This window comes from Rhinoraja longicauda, chromosome 9 (genome assembly GCF_053455715.1).
Source record: "Rhinoraja longicauda isolate Sanriku21f chromosome 9, sRhiLon1.1, whole genome shotgun sequence".
In the NCBI taxonomy this organism is placed as follows: domain Eukaryota; kingdom Metazoa; phylum Chordata; class Chondrichthyes; order Rajiformes; family Arhynchobatidae; genus Rhinoraja; species Rhinoraja longicauda.
In genome coordinates this window covers 30,710,143-30,729,376 of record NC_135961.1, presented here as the reverse complement: position 1 = coordinate 30,729,376, position 19,234 = coordinate 30,710,143, and the positions used below count along the sequence as shown (strand labels likewise).

At 38.2% G+C, this 19,234-nt stretch overlaps 2 protein-coding genes across 8 annotated transcripts in view; one reads left to right on the top strand and one right to left on the bottom strand.

Annotated features, from left to right (window-relative positions):
- The window catches only part of LOC144596571 (apoptosis-stimulating of p53 protein 2-like), a 74,922-nt gene extending 61,066 nt beyond the window's left edge, over positions 1-13,856 (top strand). For all 7 annotated transcript variants that reach the window (XM_078405036.1, XM_078405038.1, XM_078405035.1 and 4 more), the window contains 3 exons: positions 2,215-2,381; positions 5,891-6,090; positions 12,592-13,856. In XM_078405036.1, the coding sequence (XP_078261162.1) occupies positions 2,215-2,381; positions 5,891-6,090; positions 12,592-12,633 (409 nt within the window). In that variant the 3' untranslated portion in view covers positions 12,634-13,856. The remainder of the gene's footprint in view (positions 1-2,214; positions 2,382-5,890; positions 6,091-12,591) is intronic.
- A 3,126-nt stretch (positions 13,857-16,982) lies between these two features.
- The window catches only part of LOC144596569 (calpain-2 catalytic subunit-like), a 61,615-nt gene continuing 59,363 nt past the window's right edge, over positions 16,983-19,234 (bottom strand). The window contains exon 21 of the mRNA XM_078405029.1: positions 16,983-19,225. Coding sequence (XP_078261155.1) covers positions 19,202-19,225 — 24 coding nt within the window. The 3' untranslated portion in view covers positions 16,983-19,201. The remainder of the gene's footprint in view (positions 19,226-19,234) is intronic.

Genomic DNA, 19,234 nt, shown 5'->3' with positions numbered 1-19,234 from the left:
GCTGCCTTACAGCGCCAGAGACCCGGTTTCGATCCTGACCATGGATCCTGCTGTCTGTACGGAGTTTGTATGTTCTCTGTGTGGGTTTTCTCCAGATGCTCAGGTTTCCTCCCACATGGGATGATGTTGTCCATATTTTTCAGGGTTGTAACATTGAACCTTCTTTGTTCGAGAGCAGTGTGAACCATTTTGTATGTAGGGTTCCTCCTGATATATTTTTTTGAATGTTGTGTTATATGATACTACTCCACCTGGTGGTACAGTGGAAAACTGAGGCAGATTGTTATTGAAAGCTGAATAGTTGGAATATATCGAGGCTGGGAGCTTATCACCTTTTGTATATGAGTACTACAACCCCTGTTCTCCCACAACTAATAATAAATAGGATAGTTTCCAACAATAGCTATTGTCTGTTATGTGTAGTGATGCTGCATTTACAGAGTTAGGATTGCAGGATGAAGCAAACAATAAGGGACACTTTGAGCAAATAACGGAAGGACCATAGTCATACAGCGTGGAAACAGGCCCTTTGGCCCAAATTGCCCACACCGGCCAACATGTTCCATCTAATCATCCTACCTGCCTGCGTTTGGCCCATATCCCTCAAAACCTGTCCTATCCATGTACCTTTCTAAATGTTCCTTAAATGTCGCAATTGTACCTGCCTCAACTACCTCCTCCAACAGCTCATTCCAAATACCCACCACCCTTTGTATGAAGAAGTTACCCCTCGGGTTCCTGTTAAATCTTTCCCGCCTCAGTTTAAATGATGTCCTCTGGTTCTTGATTCCCCTACTCTGGGCAAGAGGCTCTGTGATTCTACTCGATCTATTCCTCTCATGACTTTTTACACCTCTATAAGACCACGCTTCAATCCTCCTGCGCTCCAAGGAATAGATTCCTAAGCTGCTCAACCTCTCCATATAACTCAGGCCCTCAAGTCCTGGCAACATCCTCGTAAATCTTCTCTACACCCTCTCCAACTTGACAATATCTTTCCTGTAACAAGGTGCCCACAACTGAACACAAAATTAAATGCGGCCTCACTGACGTCAACTGCACATGACCTCCTGTACTCAATGCCCTGACTGATGAAGGCCAATGTGTCAAAAGCCTTTTTGACCACCCTATCTACCTGTTACGCCACTTTAAACAAACTATGTACCTGTACCCCTAGATACCCGTGCTCTACAACACTCTCCAGAGCCCTGCCATTCACTGTGTAGGTTCTGCCCATGTTGGTGCTCCCAAATTAAACACCTCACATTTCTCTGTATTAAATTCTATCAACCATTCCACAGCCCAACTGATCAAGATCCTGCTGCAATTTTTGACAACCATCTTCACTGTTTACAATCCCACCCACTTTTGTGTCATCTGACTCGATATTATACGCCAGTCAGTCTTGGTACCATTTCTGAAGAGCCACCGCACACAGTACTGAAAATATCAGATCATTTCGAGTATATTCCATGGCCTGGAATAGGAGCAAATGCTATAATGCTCAGCAGGTTAGGTGGTATCTGTGGTAAGAGATACAGTTGACATTTCAGGTCTAATGCCCTCTGCCAGAGGTGTTTTCTCCCAGTTCTGACAAAGGGTCCAGGATGTGAAACGTTAACCATGTTTCTCTTTCCTGAGATGCTGCTTGATCTGTTGGCTGTTTGCAGTATTTTAATTTTACTTCAGATATCTAACATCTGCTTTTTCCATTTTGATATTCATTCACCTGACCCTAGATTCGGGTAATTGGAGCATGTATTATTTTAAAAGTTTGTGGATGACACAAAACTTGTGTGGAGAGACCAGAGCAGCAGGGATTCTGATATAATTTATCAAAATATCCAGAAGTGACATATGCATATTTGGGTGGAACAGTTGTGAGCTGGCATATACTGCCTAAAATACGACAGGAAAAATCAAAAGCGAATTGGAGAAATACATGCAGTTATTTTGTTTTGCATTATAAGGAAGAAATTGGATTAGAAAACTTTAGTTGATGATTTGCCAATGGTATAATCGGCCAATCGTTCATCTGATCTGGAACATTCAATGATCAGGGATTCCTGATACGGACATTGTCTCAACTGAAGACATTATGAACAAATATTTGGAAGTTCATGCTCATGAAGAAAGCTTGTTGCAGACACAAGACTGTAAAGGAGAGGATAAATAATTTGTAAATTTTGCCCATTTCTCTTTTTTCCTTATTAGGACTCCATTGCACTGTGCAGCCTCCTGTAATAATGTGCAAGTTTGCAAGTTCCTAGTTGAATCTGGGGCAGCAGTGTTTGCTACAACCTACAGTGACCTGCAGACTGCTGCTGATAAATGTGAAGAGATGGAAGAGGGATACATTCAATGCTCACAATTTCTGTACGGTATGTGCATGTCTATACAATACCAAAGTAAAACAGCAGGACAAAATACTCGAGGGAATAGCTTTAAGGTGAGAGGGGCAAAGTTTAAAGGAGATGTGCAAGCCTATTTTTTGCGCACAGCGGTGGGTGTCTGCAACACACTGCCAGGAGTGATGGTCGAGGCATAGAAAACAGTGGCATTCAAAGAGCCCCTAGATAGGCACATGGAAATGCAAGGAATGGAATGATGTGGACCACACGCAGGCAAAGGAGATTAGTTTAACTTGACATCGTGATCGGTGCGGATAATGTGGGCCAAAGGGCCTGTCCTGTGCTGGATGTTCTATGATATAAAATGAACCTGTCCAGACCAGATTTCTAAATCAAAGCTTGCAAATGGCTTGGAAAGTTCAATTAATCACTTTTATGCATTTCCCTAAATTATTTACTATTCCTATTTAATGTTACCCAAGGGTTGGTTGCAGCTTTGGGCTTGTTTTGAATGGTGGAAACTGCTGATGACATTGGAATATGAATATGAGCAGCTCCAGACATTGGAAACAAATAGCTGTTGATTTCACAGTTCCACCATCAGCGGCAGTAGTTTGCTCTCAGCAAAGACGATGGAGGCTTGGCTATGTCATTATGCTGACATCCTGAGAGCGAGTGCGTTTTAAAAAGTAGAAATAAGGCAGATTAGATAGGAGGATACCATTATTTTAAGTTATTTCAGCCCAGCTCTTGTGCTCGACATGGGGTGCTCCAGTGATGCCAATCTTTTTCATAGACATGTGCATGGAATTACTAGGTACCCTAAAGCCATTTAGTCATTGCTAACTGATTGAGACACCATGTTGTCTTACAAGGGAGGCAAGTCCATTTAATTGGTGTTGTGAATATGTTTAGGTGTCTATTTACATCCAGCTATTAATCTATGGAACATGTGCAGGAAGGAACTGCAGATGCTAGTTTAAATCGAAACAATTTCTTTTCTTCGGTATTTACCGAGGAGAAGGATATTGAATTATGTGAGGTAAGCGAAACAAGTAGAGTAGTGATGGAAATTAGGAGGATTAAAGAAGAGGAGGTACGGACACTTTTGAAGAATATAAAAGTGGATAAGTCTCCAGGTCCAGATAGGATATTCCCTAGGACATTGAGGGAAGTTAGTGCAGAAATAGCAGGGGCTATGACGGAAATATTTCAAACGTCATTAGAAACAGGGATGGTGCCGGAAGATTGGCGCATTGCGCATGTTGTGCCTTTGTTTAAAAAAGGTTCTAAAAGTAAACCTAGCAATTATAGACCTATTAGTTTGACGTCTGTGGTGGGAAAATTAATGGAAAAGATACTTAGGGACAATATATATAATTATTTGGATAATCAAGGCCTGATTAGAAACAGTCAACATGGATTTGTGCCTGGAAGGTCATGTTTGACTAATCTTCTTGAATTTTTTGAAGAGGTTACCAGGGAAATTGATAAGGGCAAGGCTGTGGATGTTGTCTATATGGACTTCAGTAAGGCATTTGACAAGGTTCCACATGGAAGGTTGATTAAGAAGGTTAAATCGTTGGGTATTAATAGTGAGGTTGCAAGATGGATTCAACAATGGCTGAATGGGAGATACCAGAGGGTAACGGTTGACAATTGTATGTCAGGTTGGAGGCCAGTGTCTAGTGGAATGCCCCAAGGATCTGTGTTGGGTCCACTGTTGTTTGTCATTTACATTAATGATCTGGATGATGGTGTGGCAAATTGGATTAGTAAATATGCAGATGATACTAAGATAGGTGGAGTAGTTGATAGTGAGGTAGATTTTCAAAGTCTACAGAGAGACTTGGGCCTTTTGGAAGGGTGGGCTGAAAGATGGCAGATGGAGTTTAATGCTGATAAGTGTGAGGTGCTGCATTTTGGTAGGACAAATCAAAATAGGACGTACAGGGTAAATGGTAGGGAATTGAGGAATGCAGTGGAACAGAGGGATCTGGGAATAACTGTGCATTGTTCCCTGAAGGTGGAATCTCATGTGGATAGGGTGGTGAAGAAGGCGTTTGGTATGCTTGCCTTTATAAATCAGAGCATCGAGTATAGAAGTTGGGATGTAATGTTGAAATTGTACAGGGCATTGGTGAGGCCGAATCTGGAGTATGGTGTGCAGTTCTGGTCGCCAAATTATAGGAAGGATGTCGACAAAATGGAGAGGGTACAGAGGAGATTTACTAGAATGTTGCCTGGGTTTCAGCACTTAGGCTACAGAGAGAGGTTGAACAGGTTGGGTCTTTATTCTTTGGAGCGTAGAAGGTTGAGGGGGGACTTGATAGAGGTTTTTAAAATTATGAGAGGGACGGACAGAGTTGACGTGGGTAGGCTTTTCCCTTTGAGAGTGGGGAAGATTCCAACAAGGGGACATAGCTTCAGAATTGAGGGACAAAGGTTTAGGGGTAACATGAGGGGGAACTTCTTTACTCAGAGGGTTGTGGCTGTATGGAATGGGCTTCCGGTGGAAGTGGTGGAGGCTGGCTCGATTTTATTATTTAAGAGAAAATTGGATAGGTATATGGATAGGAGGGGATTGGAGGGTTATGGTCTGAGTGCAGGTAGATGAGACTAGGTCAGGGAGAATGGTCGGCGTGGACTGGTAGGGCCGGACAGGCCTGTTTCCATGCTGTAGTTATATGTTATATGTTATGTTATGTTAGACACAAAATGCTGGAGTAACTCAGCGGGATAGGCAGCATCTCTGAAGGGAAGGAATGGATGACGTTTCGGGTCGAGACCCTTCACTATAGGACATGCAAGGTTGAAATGTGGGTTTGAGATTTGCATCAGTGTACAGCACCCAGTGAGCACGTGAACTTGGAAACATGAACTCTGTTTGATTGTCATTAGGTGAATGAGTGAGGCTATTGTGCTTTGATTAGTGTCAGAGGTAGGTAGTTTGGGGAGATGTGACATTTGAAGGAATTTCTGACCTCGACAAACATGACAAATGGTTGAAATGCTTTGGTGCTGCATCCAGTTCCCTGGGTTCGACACCTAGTTATTTCCTCATCATTGTTTTTGCATGCTTGTCTGGAGGCCTCACTGACAACCCAGAGAAGCAATAATTCTCCACCTCCTGCCACTTCCACCACTCTGTGGCTTTGGGATTGTTCTCTATTTCCAATGCCTGCAGGCTTTCCATCAATCCCAAACCCATTAACATGCAAAGAAGTATGTTCTGATTTTGTCTTTTGAATATGTTGGAAGTCTAAAAAAGAAATCTGAAATCTAGCAAATGCCAGAAATGCACAGGAAGTCAGGCAACCTCAGTGGAGTGGGAAGCAGACTGAAGATTTCAAGTAACCTTTGGTTATCCGATTATTTTTAAAATGTTTTTTGGTTGTGTGCATAATACTCTTTGAACTATTGTGCTTGAAGGTAGCCTTTGTGCCATAAATCTATTAATTATTTGAGGTCATGAGAAAAATTGGAACAATTTCTGCTGGAAGTGGGAGATTACTGAAATAGTTATTTTCTTCCTTTAGGTGTGCAAGAGAAGATGGGTATAATGAATAGAGGCATAGTATATGCACTATGGGATTATGAATCCCAAGCTGAAGATGAATTATCCTTTAAAGAAGGTGATTGTATGTCAGTCATCCGACGAGAGGATGAGAACGAAATTGAATGGTGGTGGGCACGGCTAAATGAAGCTGAAGGATATGTAGCTCGCAACTTACTTGGGGTAAGTTTTTAACAAGGATAACAATTAATTATTAAATGAGAGTGGAGATACAAAAGACTGCTGATGCTGGAATCTGGAACTAAATCCAGACCATTGGAGGACCTCAGCAAGACAGGCAGAATATGTGGTGAGAAATGCACAATTGACATTTTGGGTCGAGAGTCATCCTCTGGACTCAGTCCAGAGAAAGGGTCTCAACCTAAAATTACATCTGTCCACTTCCCTCCATAAATTTGCTTGACCTGCAGAGATCCTCCAACAATTATTTTGTTTGCTACTAAATTAGTGTGTTTAACTGTTTTCCTGCAATAGTGAACTAAAAAAAAATCCCATCATGTGAGATAAATAATTAGCTCATATACATATTTTCTGAGAGAATAAAATCTCTGTATTTGGGTATTAGACAATAGACAATAGGTGCAGGAGTAAGCCATTCGGCCCTTCGATTCAATGTGATCATGGCTGATCATTCTCATTCAGTACCCCGTTCCTGCCTTCTCCCCATACCCCCTGACTCCGCTATCCTTAAGAGCTCTATCTAGCTCTCTCTTGAATGCATTCAGAGAATTGGCCTCCACTGCCTTCTGAGGCAGTGAATTCCACAGATTTACAACTCTTTGACTGAAAAAGATTTTCCTCATCTCCGTTCTAAATGGCCTACCCCTTATTCTTAAACTGTGGCCCCTGGTTCTGGATTCCCCCAACATTGGGAACATGTTTCCTGCCTCTAACGTGTCCAACCCCTTAATAATCTTATATGTTTCGATAAGATCCCCTCTCATCCTTCTAAATTCAAGTGTATACAAGCCTAGCCGCTCCAGTCTTTCAACATATGACAGTCCCGCCATTCCGGTAATTAACCTAGTAAACCTACGCTGCACGCCCTCAATAGCAAGAATATCCTTCCTCAAATTTGGAGACCAAAACTGCACACAGTACTCCAGGTGCGGTCTCTACAACTGCAGAAGGACCTCTTTGCTCCTATACTCAACTCCTCTTGTTATGAAGGCCAACATTCCATTGGCTTTCTTCACTGCCTGCTGTACCTGCATGCTTCCTTTCAGTGACTGATACACTAGGACACCCAGATCTCGTTGTACGTCCCCTTTTCCGAACTTGACACCATTATGAAACATTAATTAATGGAGGCAGAATAGTAACTGGGAAACCGACTGGCAGGTTCCTCAGGAGATTGTAGAAACAAAGAACTGCAGATGTTGGTAAATACACAAAAGGGCACAAAGTGCTGGAGTAACTCGGCAGGTCAGGCAACATCTCTGGAGAACATGGATAGGTGATGTATCGGGTCAAGATCCTTCTTTAGTCTCAAGAAGGGTGAAGTGTGCGCATGTGCCGGACTCTCGGGCGGGCGAGGCCTGCGGAATCAGCAATAATTTTGCTTTGACGCTTTGAAGATATGTATTATGGAAATGAGTTGCTTAAAGCTTAAATAAAGTTTAAGTAAATTGGAATTTTCATTTGCCTCACAACAATTTAAGCAACTCAATCTCAGAAGTTAAGCAGTGTGATGTCGAGATGGAGAAACTATTGAAACCACAACGCTTGGATCTGGATCCCAACTCGCCTACTGCAGCAAAGGAATGGAAGCACTGGCTTCGTACACTAAATAACTTCTTTGATGAGTGTGGTGACAATGCACCAGACAAATTCAGGACATTAATAAGCTCTGTCTCTTATGATGTATATGATTACATAGAGGAATGTACAACTTATGATTCTGCTATTGATGTACTAAGCAGACTCTTCGTTAAGACACCCAATGTAATATTTGCTCGACACCTCCTTGCTACTCGTAAACAAAAACCTGGTGAGTCACTTGAGTTTTTACAAGAACTTCAAAGACTTAGTAAAGACTGTGCCTTCAAAGCAGTTACAGCTGATCAATATCGACAGGAACTTATTTGAGACTCGTTTATCAATGGTTTGGCATCGCCTTTAATACGACAGAGACTATTAGAAAACAAAACCTTGGATTTACAGTCAGCTTACAATCAAGCTTACTCATTAGACTTGACTCAGAGAAATTCAGATGCTTATGGCTCATCTAATGTGTATTCTGCTGCAACTACTACAAAAGAATCTCACCCAAGTACTAACATGGAGCAAGCTGAAATAATTTCTACTGATAAATGTGCCCTTGCTGCAGCATATACTTATCCAAAAAGGAAGTGTTACTTTTGCGGGGGTAATATTCATAATAGAGAGATATGTCCTGCTCGAGAGGCAACTTGTAATAGTTGTGGCAAGAAGGGACATTATTCCAGAGTATGCAGGTCCAAAGCAACTACTAAAAGTGTGACTGCTGCCATGTATATGCCTTCTCTATGTGCAATTACAGCTGCATTTCCTCAGAGCTTGTCTCACGCAGCTACAACAGTATCCGTCAATGGCCATACACTTAATGTACTACTTGATTCTGGCAGTTCAGAAAGTTTTATAAATGAACAAGTTGTGTCTCGACTAAATCTAACTATAATTCCTTCAAATAGAGAAATCTCGATGGCTCTGACATCTCTCAATGCTCAAATTATTGGATCTTGTATTGTAGACTTTATTCTGAACAAAACTAGTTATAAATCCGTATGTCTTGGTATTATGGAAAATTTGTGTAGCGATGTAATTCTAGGTCAGGATTTTCAGAAACAGCACAGATCACTTCAAATAATGTATGAAGGAACTATGCCTGATCTTGTATTGTCAAAGCCACCAGTATTGTGTGTTTTTCCTGCTGCATCTGTTGAATGTCCTTCATTATTCACTATTTTATCCTCTGTGCAAGCCAATTGCTACAAAATCAAGACATTTTAGTAAGGATGACAAAAACTTTATCACCACAGAAGTAACTAATCTTTTACGAGAAGGGATCATAGAGCCCAAGCCTTGGAGGGCACAAGTTGTCGTGGTTAAGGACCCCTTGGAGAGACATAGAAAGAGACTCTGCATTGATTACTCTCAAACTATAAACCAGTTCACAGAGCTTGATGCATATCCATTACCTCGTATAGAAGATATTATCAATACGTTAGCTAAGTATAAGGTATTCTCTACTTTTGACCTAAAAAGTGCTTACTACCAAATTCCTTTGAAAGAATCAGAAAAGAAATACACCGCGTTTGAAGCAAATGGAAAATTATACCACTACTGCAGAGTTCCTTTTGGTGTAACTAATGGTGTGGCAGTTTTTCAGAGAGAGATGGACAAACTTGTTGAACAGGAAAACCTTAAAGATACTTTCCCTTATCTTGAAAAGACCAAGCTGAACATGACAAAAATGTACAACGGTTTTTAGAAGTTGTACATTCTAAAAATCTAACATTAAATGAGGTTAAGTCAATAATATCAGTGTCATCAATTAATATTCTTGGTTATTGGGTTGGAAATGATATGATCAAGCCTGATCCAGAAAGACTCCGCCCACTCCAAGAGATACCTGTTCCAGCTACATTAAACTCTCTACGAAGGGTTCTTGGCATGTTCGCATATTATGCTAAATGGATACCAAATTTTTCTGACAAAATTCAACCTTTGATTAGAGCAAAATCTTTCCCCCTTGACTCTACAGCAATTGGTGCCTTTACTTCTTTAAAGAAACAATTAGAATCTGCGACATTACACACCATCAATGAGGATCTCCCCTTTGTTGTTGAATGTGATGCCTCCGATTTAGCAGTATCAGCAACATTAAATCAAGGAGGACGACCAGTGGCTTTCATGTCTTGTACTCTCCAAGGTAGTGAATTACATTACCCACCCGTCAAAAAGGAAGCTACAGCAATTATTGAAGCAGTGAGAAAATGGAGTCATTTCCTTGCTCGCCAGCACTTCACTTTGATAACAGATCAGCGTTCAGTAGCTTTTATGCTAGATAATCGGAAGCAAACGAAGATTAAAAACAGTAAAATTCATGAATTATTGAATTAGATTGAATTATCTGCATATAGTTATTCAATTAAGTACCGCCCTGGTAAAGGTAATGTTGCTCCGGATGCATTAACTCAAGCATTTTGTGCCTCTGTTCATTCTTCTGCACTCACTGATCTTCACAATGGGCTGTGTCATCCTGGAGTCACTCGTATGTTACACTATGTTCGTTCCAAAAACTTGCCTTTCTCTACAGAAGATGTGAAGATGACGTGTGCTTCATGTAGAATCTGTGCTGAAGAAGGAAGATTGATCAAAGCTACTCAACCTATGGAACGTTTGAGTATTGACTTCAAAGGGCCTTTACCATCCTCTCAAAATGTTTATATACTTACCATAGTTGATGAATATTCGAGGTTTCCATTTGCCTTTCCTTGTCCAAATATGTCAGCTGCTACGGTTATCAAATGTTTAGATCAACTGTTTTCATTCTGTGGATTTCCAAGTTACATACATTCTGATAGGGGCACCTCATTCATGTCAAAAGATTTAAAGGACTACCTTTCTAATAGAGGAATTGCAACAAGTAAAACAACACCATATCATCCTATTGGAAATGGTCAGGTTGAGAGGTATAACAGAATCATTTGGAGAGCAGTGAAACTGGCTTTAAAGTCAAATGACATACCAGATCGGCAGTGGGAATGTGTTCTACCAGATGCATTACACTCCATCAGATCTCTACTGTCAACCGCTACCAATACTACTCCACATGAGCGGTCCTTTAACTTCAAATGGCGTTCTTCTAGTGGTACTTCTCTGCCATCATGGTTGACTAGCCCTGGGCCTGTGTTGCTTCGTCTATATGTCCGATCAAATAAGAATGAGCCCTTTGTTGATGAAGTTGAACTGTCTGATGTCAACCCTTCTTATGCAATTATCAAGTATCAGGATGGACGTCAGTCAACCGTCTCACTTCGTGACCTTGCACCATGTCCATCAGCTCCATCACTCCTTGATAATATTAATCGAGAACTTCCTTCAACACTCCCATCATCCCCTATGAAAACGTCTATAAATAATTCTAAAATTGAAACTGTAAATAACAATTTGAGTGAAGTTGATGACCAAGCAATATATGTACCACCAGCTATTGAAACACCATTATCTCCTGATGCTCCAGTGCTGTGACGGTCATCAAGACATACTAAACCTCCTGACCGTCTCAACTTATAAATAGGAGGGGAGAATGAAGTGTGCGCATGTGCGGGACTCGGGCGGGCGAGGCCTGCGGAATCAGCGATAATTTCCAGACGCTTTGAAGATATGTATTACGGAAATTAATTGCTTAAAGCTTAAATAAAGTTTAAGTAAATTGGAATTTTCATTTGCCTCACAACAAATGGTCTCAACCGGAATCGTCACCTATCCATGTTCTCCAGTGATGCTGCCTAACCTGCTGAGTTATTCCAACACTTTGTGTCCTTTTCTTCTATAAATTAACTGTTAAATTTTACCTTGTGTGCCTGTCTCTGATAAAACCGGCAATTGATATCAGGTCCCAAATACCTTTGAAAAAAAAATGATGGCAAAGGAAGTTGGGTAGAGTGGTCCATATCCAATGGTAGTGAGAATTGTGATATATTTCTAAATGAGGGTGATATGTACCTTGTGGAGTTTGGAGGAAATTGTGACTCCTATCTGTACCCCAAAGTGGGCTTTCACGTGGAGCCCTGTCAAACCTCTTTTAATTACCTCAAGACAGCGCGCAAAAAACAATCTCGTAGAGCAGTGGCGAGTTTCTCAGACAAAGACGTACAGGTATGTAGGTTAATTGGCTGGGTAAATGTAAAAATTGTAAAAAATGTAAAAATTGTCCCTAGTGGGTGTAGGGTAGTGTTAATGTGCGGGGATCGCCGGGCGGCACGGACTTGGAGGGCCAAAAAGGCCTGTTTCCGGCTGTATATATATGATATGATATGATAAGTCAGTTTATTCAAGGCCTCAACGATATATATTCTGTGAGAGAACCTAAAGTGCTTCACTGACTAACAGTAGCCACAGTCATTTTATATTCTGCATCACAATGGTTAAATACAGACTTTAGTTTTTGGAAATAGTTCATCAGTGATCAATGTTGCTTTGTTGTCTTTCATCTTTGTTTTCTCTCTCCTAAAGTTAACCTTTAACTTTCTGTTCCTGGTTGTTTAGGAAACCATTCTCCCATTGGTTGCAATAAAATTATTTCTCTTATTTCCTGATCTGTTTTATTGCCCTAAGCCTGGTCTACAATCTCCAATGTTTATCATTACTCCTGCTAACTATGCTTTGTAATCTAAACACTTCCTGAATCTGTTTATACCCTCTTCTATTACCTTTAAGTTACCTTCACCATGTTGACTTTTTTCCCCATCACATATGAATGCAATTGGATTAAACATATTACAAACTTGCCCAATTTCCTCATACTTCCAAAATATCTTCTATCCAATGGGAATTTTGATATTCTCATGCACCTGCTACCTTTTTCCTTGTCATAGATTTTGTGGGTTTGGGAGGGCTGTCTGTTAGTGTAGTCTCCTGCAATTCTAATCTCTCAATTTGCTTTGTATTTTACAGCTTTATCCAAGAATTAAACCAAGACAGCGAAGCCTGACATAAAGTAAATACCAGAAAACATTACAGATAACTACTATAAAACTTTGTATGTTTTTTTAAGGTAGTTGTAGCAATCCGGATCCAACAGAATGTTTGCAATAAAATGCTGATCTCCAGACTTACATGAAGGAAAATTCAATTTACACTAAAGATGCTTCTATAATGAAGTTAGCTATTTCTGTTCAGTGTTAATGATCACCTAATACAAATGGTGAACAGGGTTTTGTTGAAAAGTGTGTAATTTGATGGACAATATTAGTAGCTTAGAATATTTTAAATGTATGTAGACAGTAAAGATGGTTTGGGGGGAATAAATCAAGCTTATTTTGTCTCCTCTTGATTGCTATTTTTAAAATCAAAGTATTTGTTATTGCATTTGTTATATTTGGAGGATGTTATCCAGAGGTTGTTGAGCTTTATGCTGGTATTAATAATAACAATAATTTCTCTTTGTAATTGAAATCTGTAGAGGAAATTTAAAGTAGAATATTTAGACAGCAATATTTGATAGTTTTAATAGATCCAAGCAAGCCTACAGAAAGTCGATGCCTTCGTCTTTGTAGTATTCCAACATTTTCATCTTGATATTTTACTCTTGAATATGAAGCATTGCAAAATATGCATAGGATTTTGAGGGTAGTTCCAAAAAAAAACTTATATTTGATACTTTCCCTGAGGGTCTATCAGAGATGAAGCATCAAACATTACTTTAAGGATGACTCTAGTTTGTCCCTTTTAACTGTTTTTAGCACAGAAATTATTGTTACTATATGTCACCTTTATTAATGAAGAATTTCATGTATTGTTCTGATTTCTATATATTTAACAATGATAATTGCAGAAGTAATATTTTGTATTTCTCAATAAACCCAATATAAGGATTAAAATTAAGTGCAGTCTTTTTCAATATGATAAATGTAGTGTCATGGTTTTTTATTATTTTTCACTTCTTTTCTGCCCCTGAAAAATAGTTGGGTATCTTCTTAGTGTGGTCCAAAACTATTAACATTGTATGTATTGATATGTTTAAGAAATCATTAGCAATATCTATTTTATTACTGGGAGTTTAATTCCTTGTATAGATCTGTAAACTCTATGAAACACCCATGCCATTATGTGTTGGACTTCTGTTTGCCTATTTTCAAGAGATCTGTGATGTTACCTGTTTAATAATGTTTATGGAAGACGTATTAAATCTTGTGCAGACAACTACATTTTGCCCCACACTCCTGTACCGCTGTAGAGTGATTCATTATTTAGTGTGTCACCACCTGTCTTTTGCCTAACACTCAATAATTGAGCTACAGATTCAAGCATGTTAATTATCTTTCTACTAAATTGACAGCTATACCTGAATAAAAACTATGAATTTTAGGTTTTTAACCTATATCTTTTTAAAAGTTCAAGACAAAGGTGAAGCACCTTTTTTTAAAAGGACAGCTAAATAAGATTAAAATAAAACTAGTATGGTGACCACTGCAGCAAGGGACCATGCCATGGAAAACTCATTGCAGAAAATTCTTTAAGGGTACATCAAAAATGTAAACGTTTTGTAGTTTATATTTGTCAGCTCCTCAACCCGGTTAAATCATTCAAATAATAATTGATCGGCACCTCTATTCCAATTCTCTCCAGAGATGCTGCCTGTTCAGCTGGGTTACTACAGCATTTTGTGTCTACCCTCTATTCTAATTGCCTGACTTGAGTACATCTATTAACCATCAAACAATTATAAGTACTTTAACACTGAACTACAAATGCTGGTTTACAAAAAAAGTCAGTGCTGGAATAACTCAGCAGGTCACACAGCAATTCTGGACAACATGGATAGGTGATGTTTCGGATCGGGACCCCTTCTTCAGACTCCTCAAAAACTCCCAGTCTCAGTTTTGAGGCTCTTAATTGATTTGGGCTGAACATCATTTTGGTGAAAGACTAAAAGATATGCAAGATCTTTTGTAAAGAAATGCTGCATGGCATTACCTCTGAACCAATGTGAAGTAGAAAAAAATATTTTTATTTACACTGTCTAATCCTACAATTGTTTTAAACATCCTGAGCATGTTATCCCATTGCATTCTATATTGGAGAGTACAAATCTAGACCAAGCAATTGGATCTTGTAATCCAGCCTTTTTCCCGAAGTCTGGTTTCTTTCTGACAATCCTTCCAATGCTATCATGTCCTGTTTGAGGTGCAATGCTCAGAACTGAACACAGTCTTCCTGAGTCTTCGAGACATGTTGGCATTGTTTGTAAATCTGTAAACCTGCCTGATTTACCAACAGTGCGGGGAGGTACGAATGGTCTTTACAGAAGGTGGGGGTACTCCTGCTCATTTTGGTTGTATTTAATTGTTTTCTGCCCTGCCTTCATTTGGCAGTCTGAGCCATCCTGAGTCAGTCATACCCGCCTTTCATTGCTCTCACACTAGGAACTAATTTTGTAAAACTGTTCCATTACATGCATTGTGATTTTTTTTCATGTGTTCAAAGGAGCTTAAGAATGACAAAGACAAATTTTAACAAATGTAGTTGTTAGACTTAATATTATTACGGTCTACTTTTTAAATACCTGAAAAGCATGCATTAAATGCTGATTTCTGCAGCAAAACTTTTGAAATATGCACAGCATTTTTTTACATCTTACAAGCTGCATGCTGCACTACCCTTATTCTGGTCACCATTTTAGCACAGTCTCCTTTTACCACAAATAATGATTAGCTGTTAGTATTTAGTTAACAGACTAGGTTTTGTTCTGTCCATCTTCCCTCCCCAACCCCACAAAGAGCAAAGTAAAACCAATAGTTTTGTTTTGCACACTACCATCAGAATTCTTTTAATTTGGATGTAAAGTAACATGTTTTGTTATATTTGATGTTACTTCATGTTACCGTATTGAAATCTATGAACAGGAATGCGTTTTGTGAACTTTAGATGAGAAATCCATCTCAAAAATGTATTTGTTTTAAGGAAATGTTCACGTTGTTGATTGGTGAATTTAAAAAAATATGTTACATTCAGAAAGGTTGTTAATCAATGTCTAGTACCGAAAGCTAATGTTCTGCCAGTATCTCGGGACTGTTCTTTGAGATGCATTCAAAGTTTTTTTTTAATTTAATATATATATTTGTTTAACGCTTGGATTTTTACAACATTTTAATTATTGATTCTTATCGTTCACAATTAAAGAGGAAGGCCAGTTTGTATTCCAAGAATACTGGTGCATAGAAAAATTGGTTTTGTACAATTATCTAACTTTTTCATAACATTTAATCATAACGTACAGAAAAATATTTTTACATGTCTGTACGACTATGACCAGAGGTATTTTAAAGGCTGAATTTCTATGTTGTGGAGGCTAAAGTGGCTTTAAACGGTATAATTGTATTATTGAACAAAAGGTGTGCTGTCTGGGAGTATTGAGCAAGCTATAGCACCTTTGACTTTTAGTGAATTGAAAATTTCAACTAATTTATCTTGAGGTAGTGATCCCTTTTAGAATTGTCGCCACGTACAATTTTCTGGGTGGTTTCAAAATTTATGAGCACAACTGCTTGGCATTCTTTAACTTTCCTGCAAACCCATAATTTACTGTCATTAAAAAGATGGCAGAGTTGAAAATAATCTTGTTGATTTTCTAATAATTTAGAAATGCACTTTCTTTGTTCAAAGAATTGGTGGTTGTTGAAGCAATTTTTAATGGCTTAAAATATGAGAGAGGATGCTTTTCATTCTGTGTATTACTCGCCACAAATCTTGCCTTGCATGAGAGCAATATAAAAATCGCATTTCAGCAAAGATAGTGGTGACCTATTTACATCCCCAAGATTTTCCCTTTCTACCAGTAAGATATTATTAAAGAATGTTGATTTATGTGAAATAAGAAATATGGTATCTCAGAGCAAGCACATACATGAGTAACCATTTGTATACTTTAAACAAAATTACTTACTGAGTAAATGAAGAATTTGCATTAAATTAATAACAAAACTTTAGAGCAAATCGAAGGTTTGTACCAGCATCTGCAGTTATTTTCTTAAACTTTAGAGCAATACATATTAGTAGAAATTGTTTATATATCTGTTATCTCAAATCTTGTAATATTCAGACGTATATTTTGCCATCATTAGAAAGTCTCCTAGCAAACAACATTTTACAAAACAATGGTCAAGGTATTGATCATGTCACTGGAACCATGTGTATTTATTTGTACGTATTGAAAAATACCTCATTGAAGTTAGCTAGGGCTCAACAATTAGTAATGACAGTATTCAGGCATGTACATAATTGTCAATCGTTTTATTGAATTAGATAACATCAGTTTTCCCACATTAAAAGCTATAAATCCCAACTATATAAAGCAGTGTTAATTTTTTTATTTGGGTAGATTAAGCAATTGTTGAATAAATTTAAAAATGCCATTAAGAAAGCTAGAAACTGCTCCATTTTATCTTGTCTTATAAGTTGACAGCTTTTTGTTTTAGTACTTTTGCCATGTCGGAAATAAACAAGTTAGACCATTGACTGTTTAATTGACAAAAATATCTGCATGTATTATGACCCAAAAAAAACAACCGGCAAGAGATGTGTTCTTGTAATTTGCTCTTGTGCCAGTTACTTGTTGAATCATTTGATTTCATTTGTTGTGTACAGAGAAATGAAAGCATAAAAGCCCAGTACCAGCATCAATTTTAATAAAAAAGTTACAGTGGTAATCTTTCAGTAGCATCTGCCACTTTAACACTGTGGACATGGATGTGAGATGATGGGATTTTCTCCTCGGTCTCATGTTCCTGAAGCTCTATCAAATTAGTGGCTTTACCACTCCACTGTCAAAATTCAGTTCCGTTAACTTCAAAGTGATTGTTGTATAATAGTATTTTTTGATGCTGCATTGGCATTTTTTAAATATGATTTTAGTTTTAAATGTCATTCGTCAGGACTCCGAATGTGACAATACACTTTCAATTTTTTTAAGATTTTTTAAATTATGCACCTTTTTTACATGCTACTAATTTTCAAATATCTATCAGTATATAGAATATTATGACAAGACCGTTAATCTATCCGATTATCTGACATTGAATGAAGGACCAAGTACTATGTGTTTGGGAAAAAAGTTACTGCGTTTGGGATATATAGGTCTGATGTTAATGGTCTAGCAGAAGATGCTGATTATCACAACAACATCACATACTTGGGAAAACCCTTTGGAAGGGAAATGCTGCGCTAAGGTAAGTTTAGCTTAATGAGTATCACAGAAAAGCAAGACACTGAAAGAAAAGTCTTAATGGCAATAAATACGTGGTACATCCAGAATTAAATACTGTTGGGTCTCTTGCAGTACAACTCGTGGTAGGTTCAAGGATACTTGCTTTCAGTGCAAGAGTTTGAGGCAATTCAGTATAATATGAAGGTGGTTAGCTTGCACCTATTAAATTGAATTCCATTTTTAGAACATTCTGGTGCTTTAGAAAAGAATTCTGATAACTTCTGTGACAATTGTGGATGCATTCCTAATTTGAGAGAAAAGCTCTGCTTCGGGTTTTCTTGGTGCCGCTTTTCAAGTAGAAACATCAGGATATAGTTTCTAGCGGTTGTATTTTGCTTAAAATTTTAATTGATGAACTTCCTGGTGCTACTATTTATATAATGTGAGCTGGATTTCAGTCCTATTCCTCTCGGATAGTTATTGTTCATATTCTGAAAAAATATTACCTGGAAGAGCATGGAGAGACTGGATTTTGTTTTACAAAGATTAGCCTATTATGTTGAATACCCACTGAAATGGAGAGTATTTGGCATTTTGTTTCTAAAGGCAAAAGTCAGTAACAGAGACAAAGGAATCAGTCACCCGTGTTCTGAATTTAATTTTAGATACAGTTGTGCAAGTAAAAGCAGTTTTGAATGAAGCATATTTTTTTATTTATATTAAACACCTGTACCAAAAGCATCCAGCAAACATACAATAAAAACCAGCTATTTAATGATAATTAAATTAGTTTTACCGTTTCAGTAGCCGATCGGGCAAAAATGTTTATGGATTTGGCTGTAGAGCAAAAGCAAGTTTTCTTTTCTTCATTTAAAGGCCAATTCAGTTAGAAAACAATAATTGCATAATAAACTAAGATTCTAAATCATGATTCTCCTGGTATAATGTTTGTGATCTACTTGTGCCCACATTTGTAGACTGAGGTAAAATAACAAGTTTGTTAAATTTTGTACCTTTTAACATTGAAGATAATAAATGGGATAGATGAATCAATTTGTCCTACAATGTGGGCCGTATAAATTGTATAACATGGTAATTATGATTTAAGATGTCTTTTGGGAATATCGGTGCACAATATGATACTGATTGATACATTGTTCTGATCAAATATCACCCAAATTTCTGTATAAAAGATTGTACAGCAAAGCATTAAAAACAAAACCCTATTCCCCTCACTCTATACCCATTCATGGTCCCCTTTAAATTGAATATTAGGGTTCATGTTCCTTCCATAGTTTAGAGATGTTCTTTGCAGTATCTGTTGATTGGTCAAAGCTTGGCTTGCAGCAGAGCAACATTTTAGTTCAGCACCAGAAACAGCCACTGTTGAAA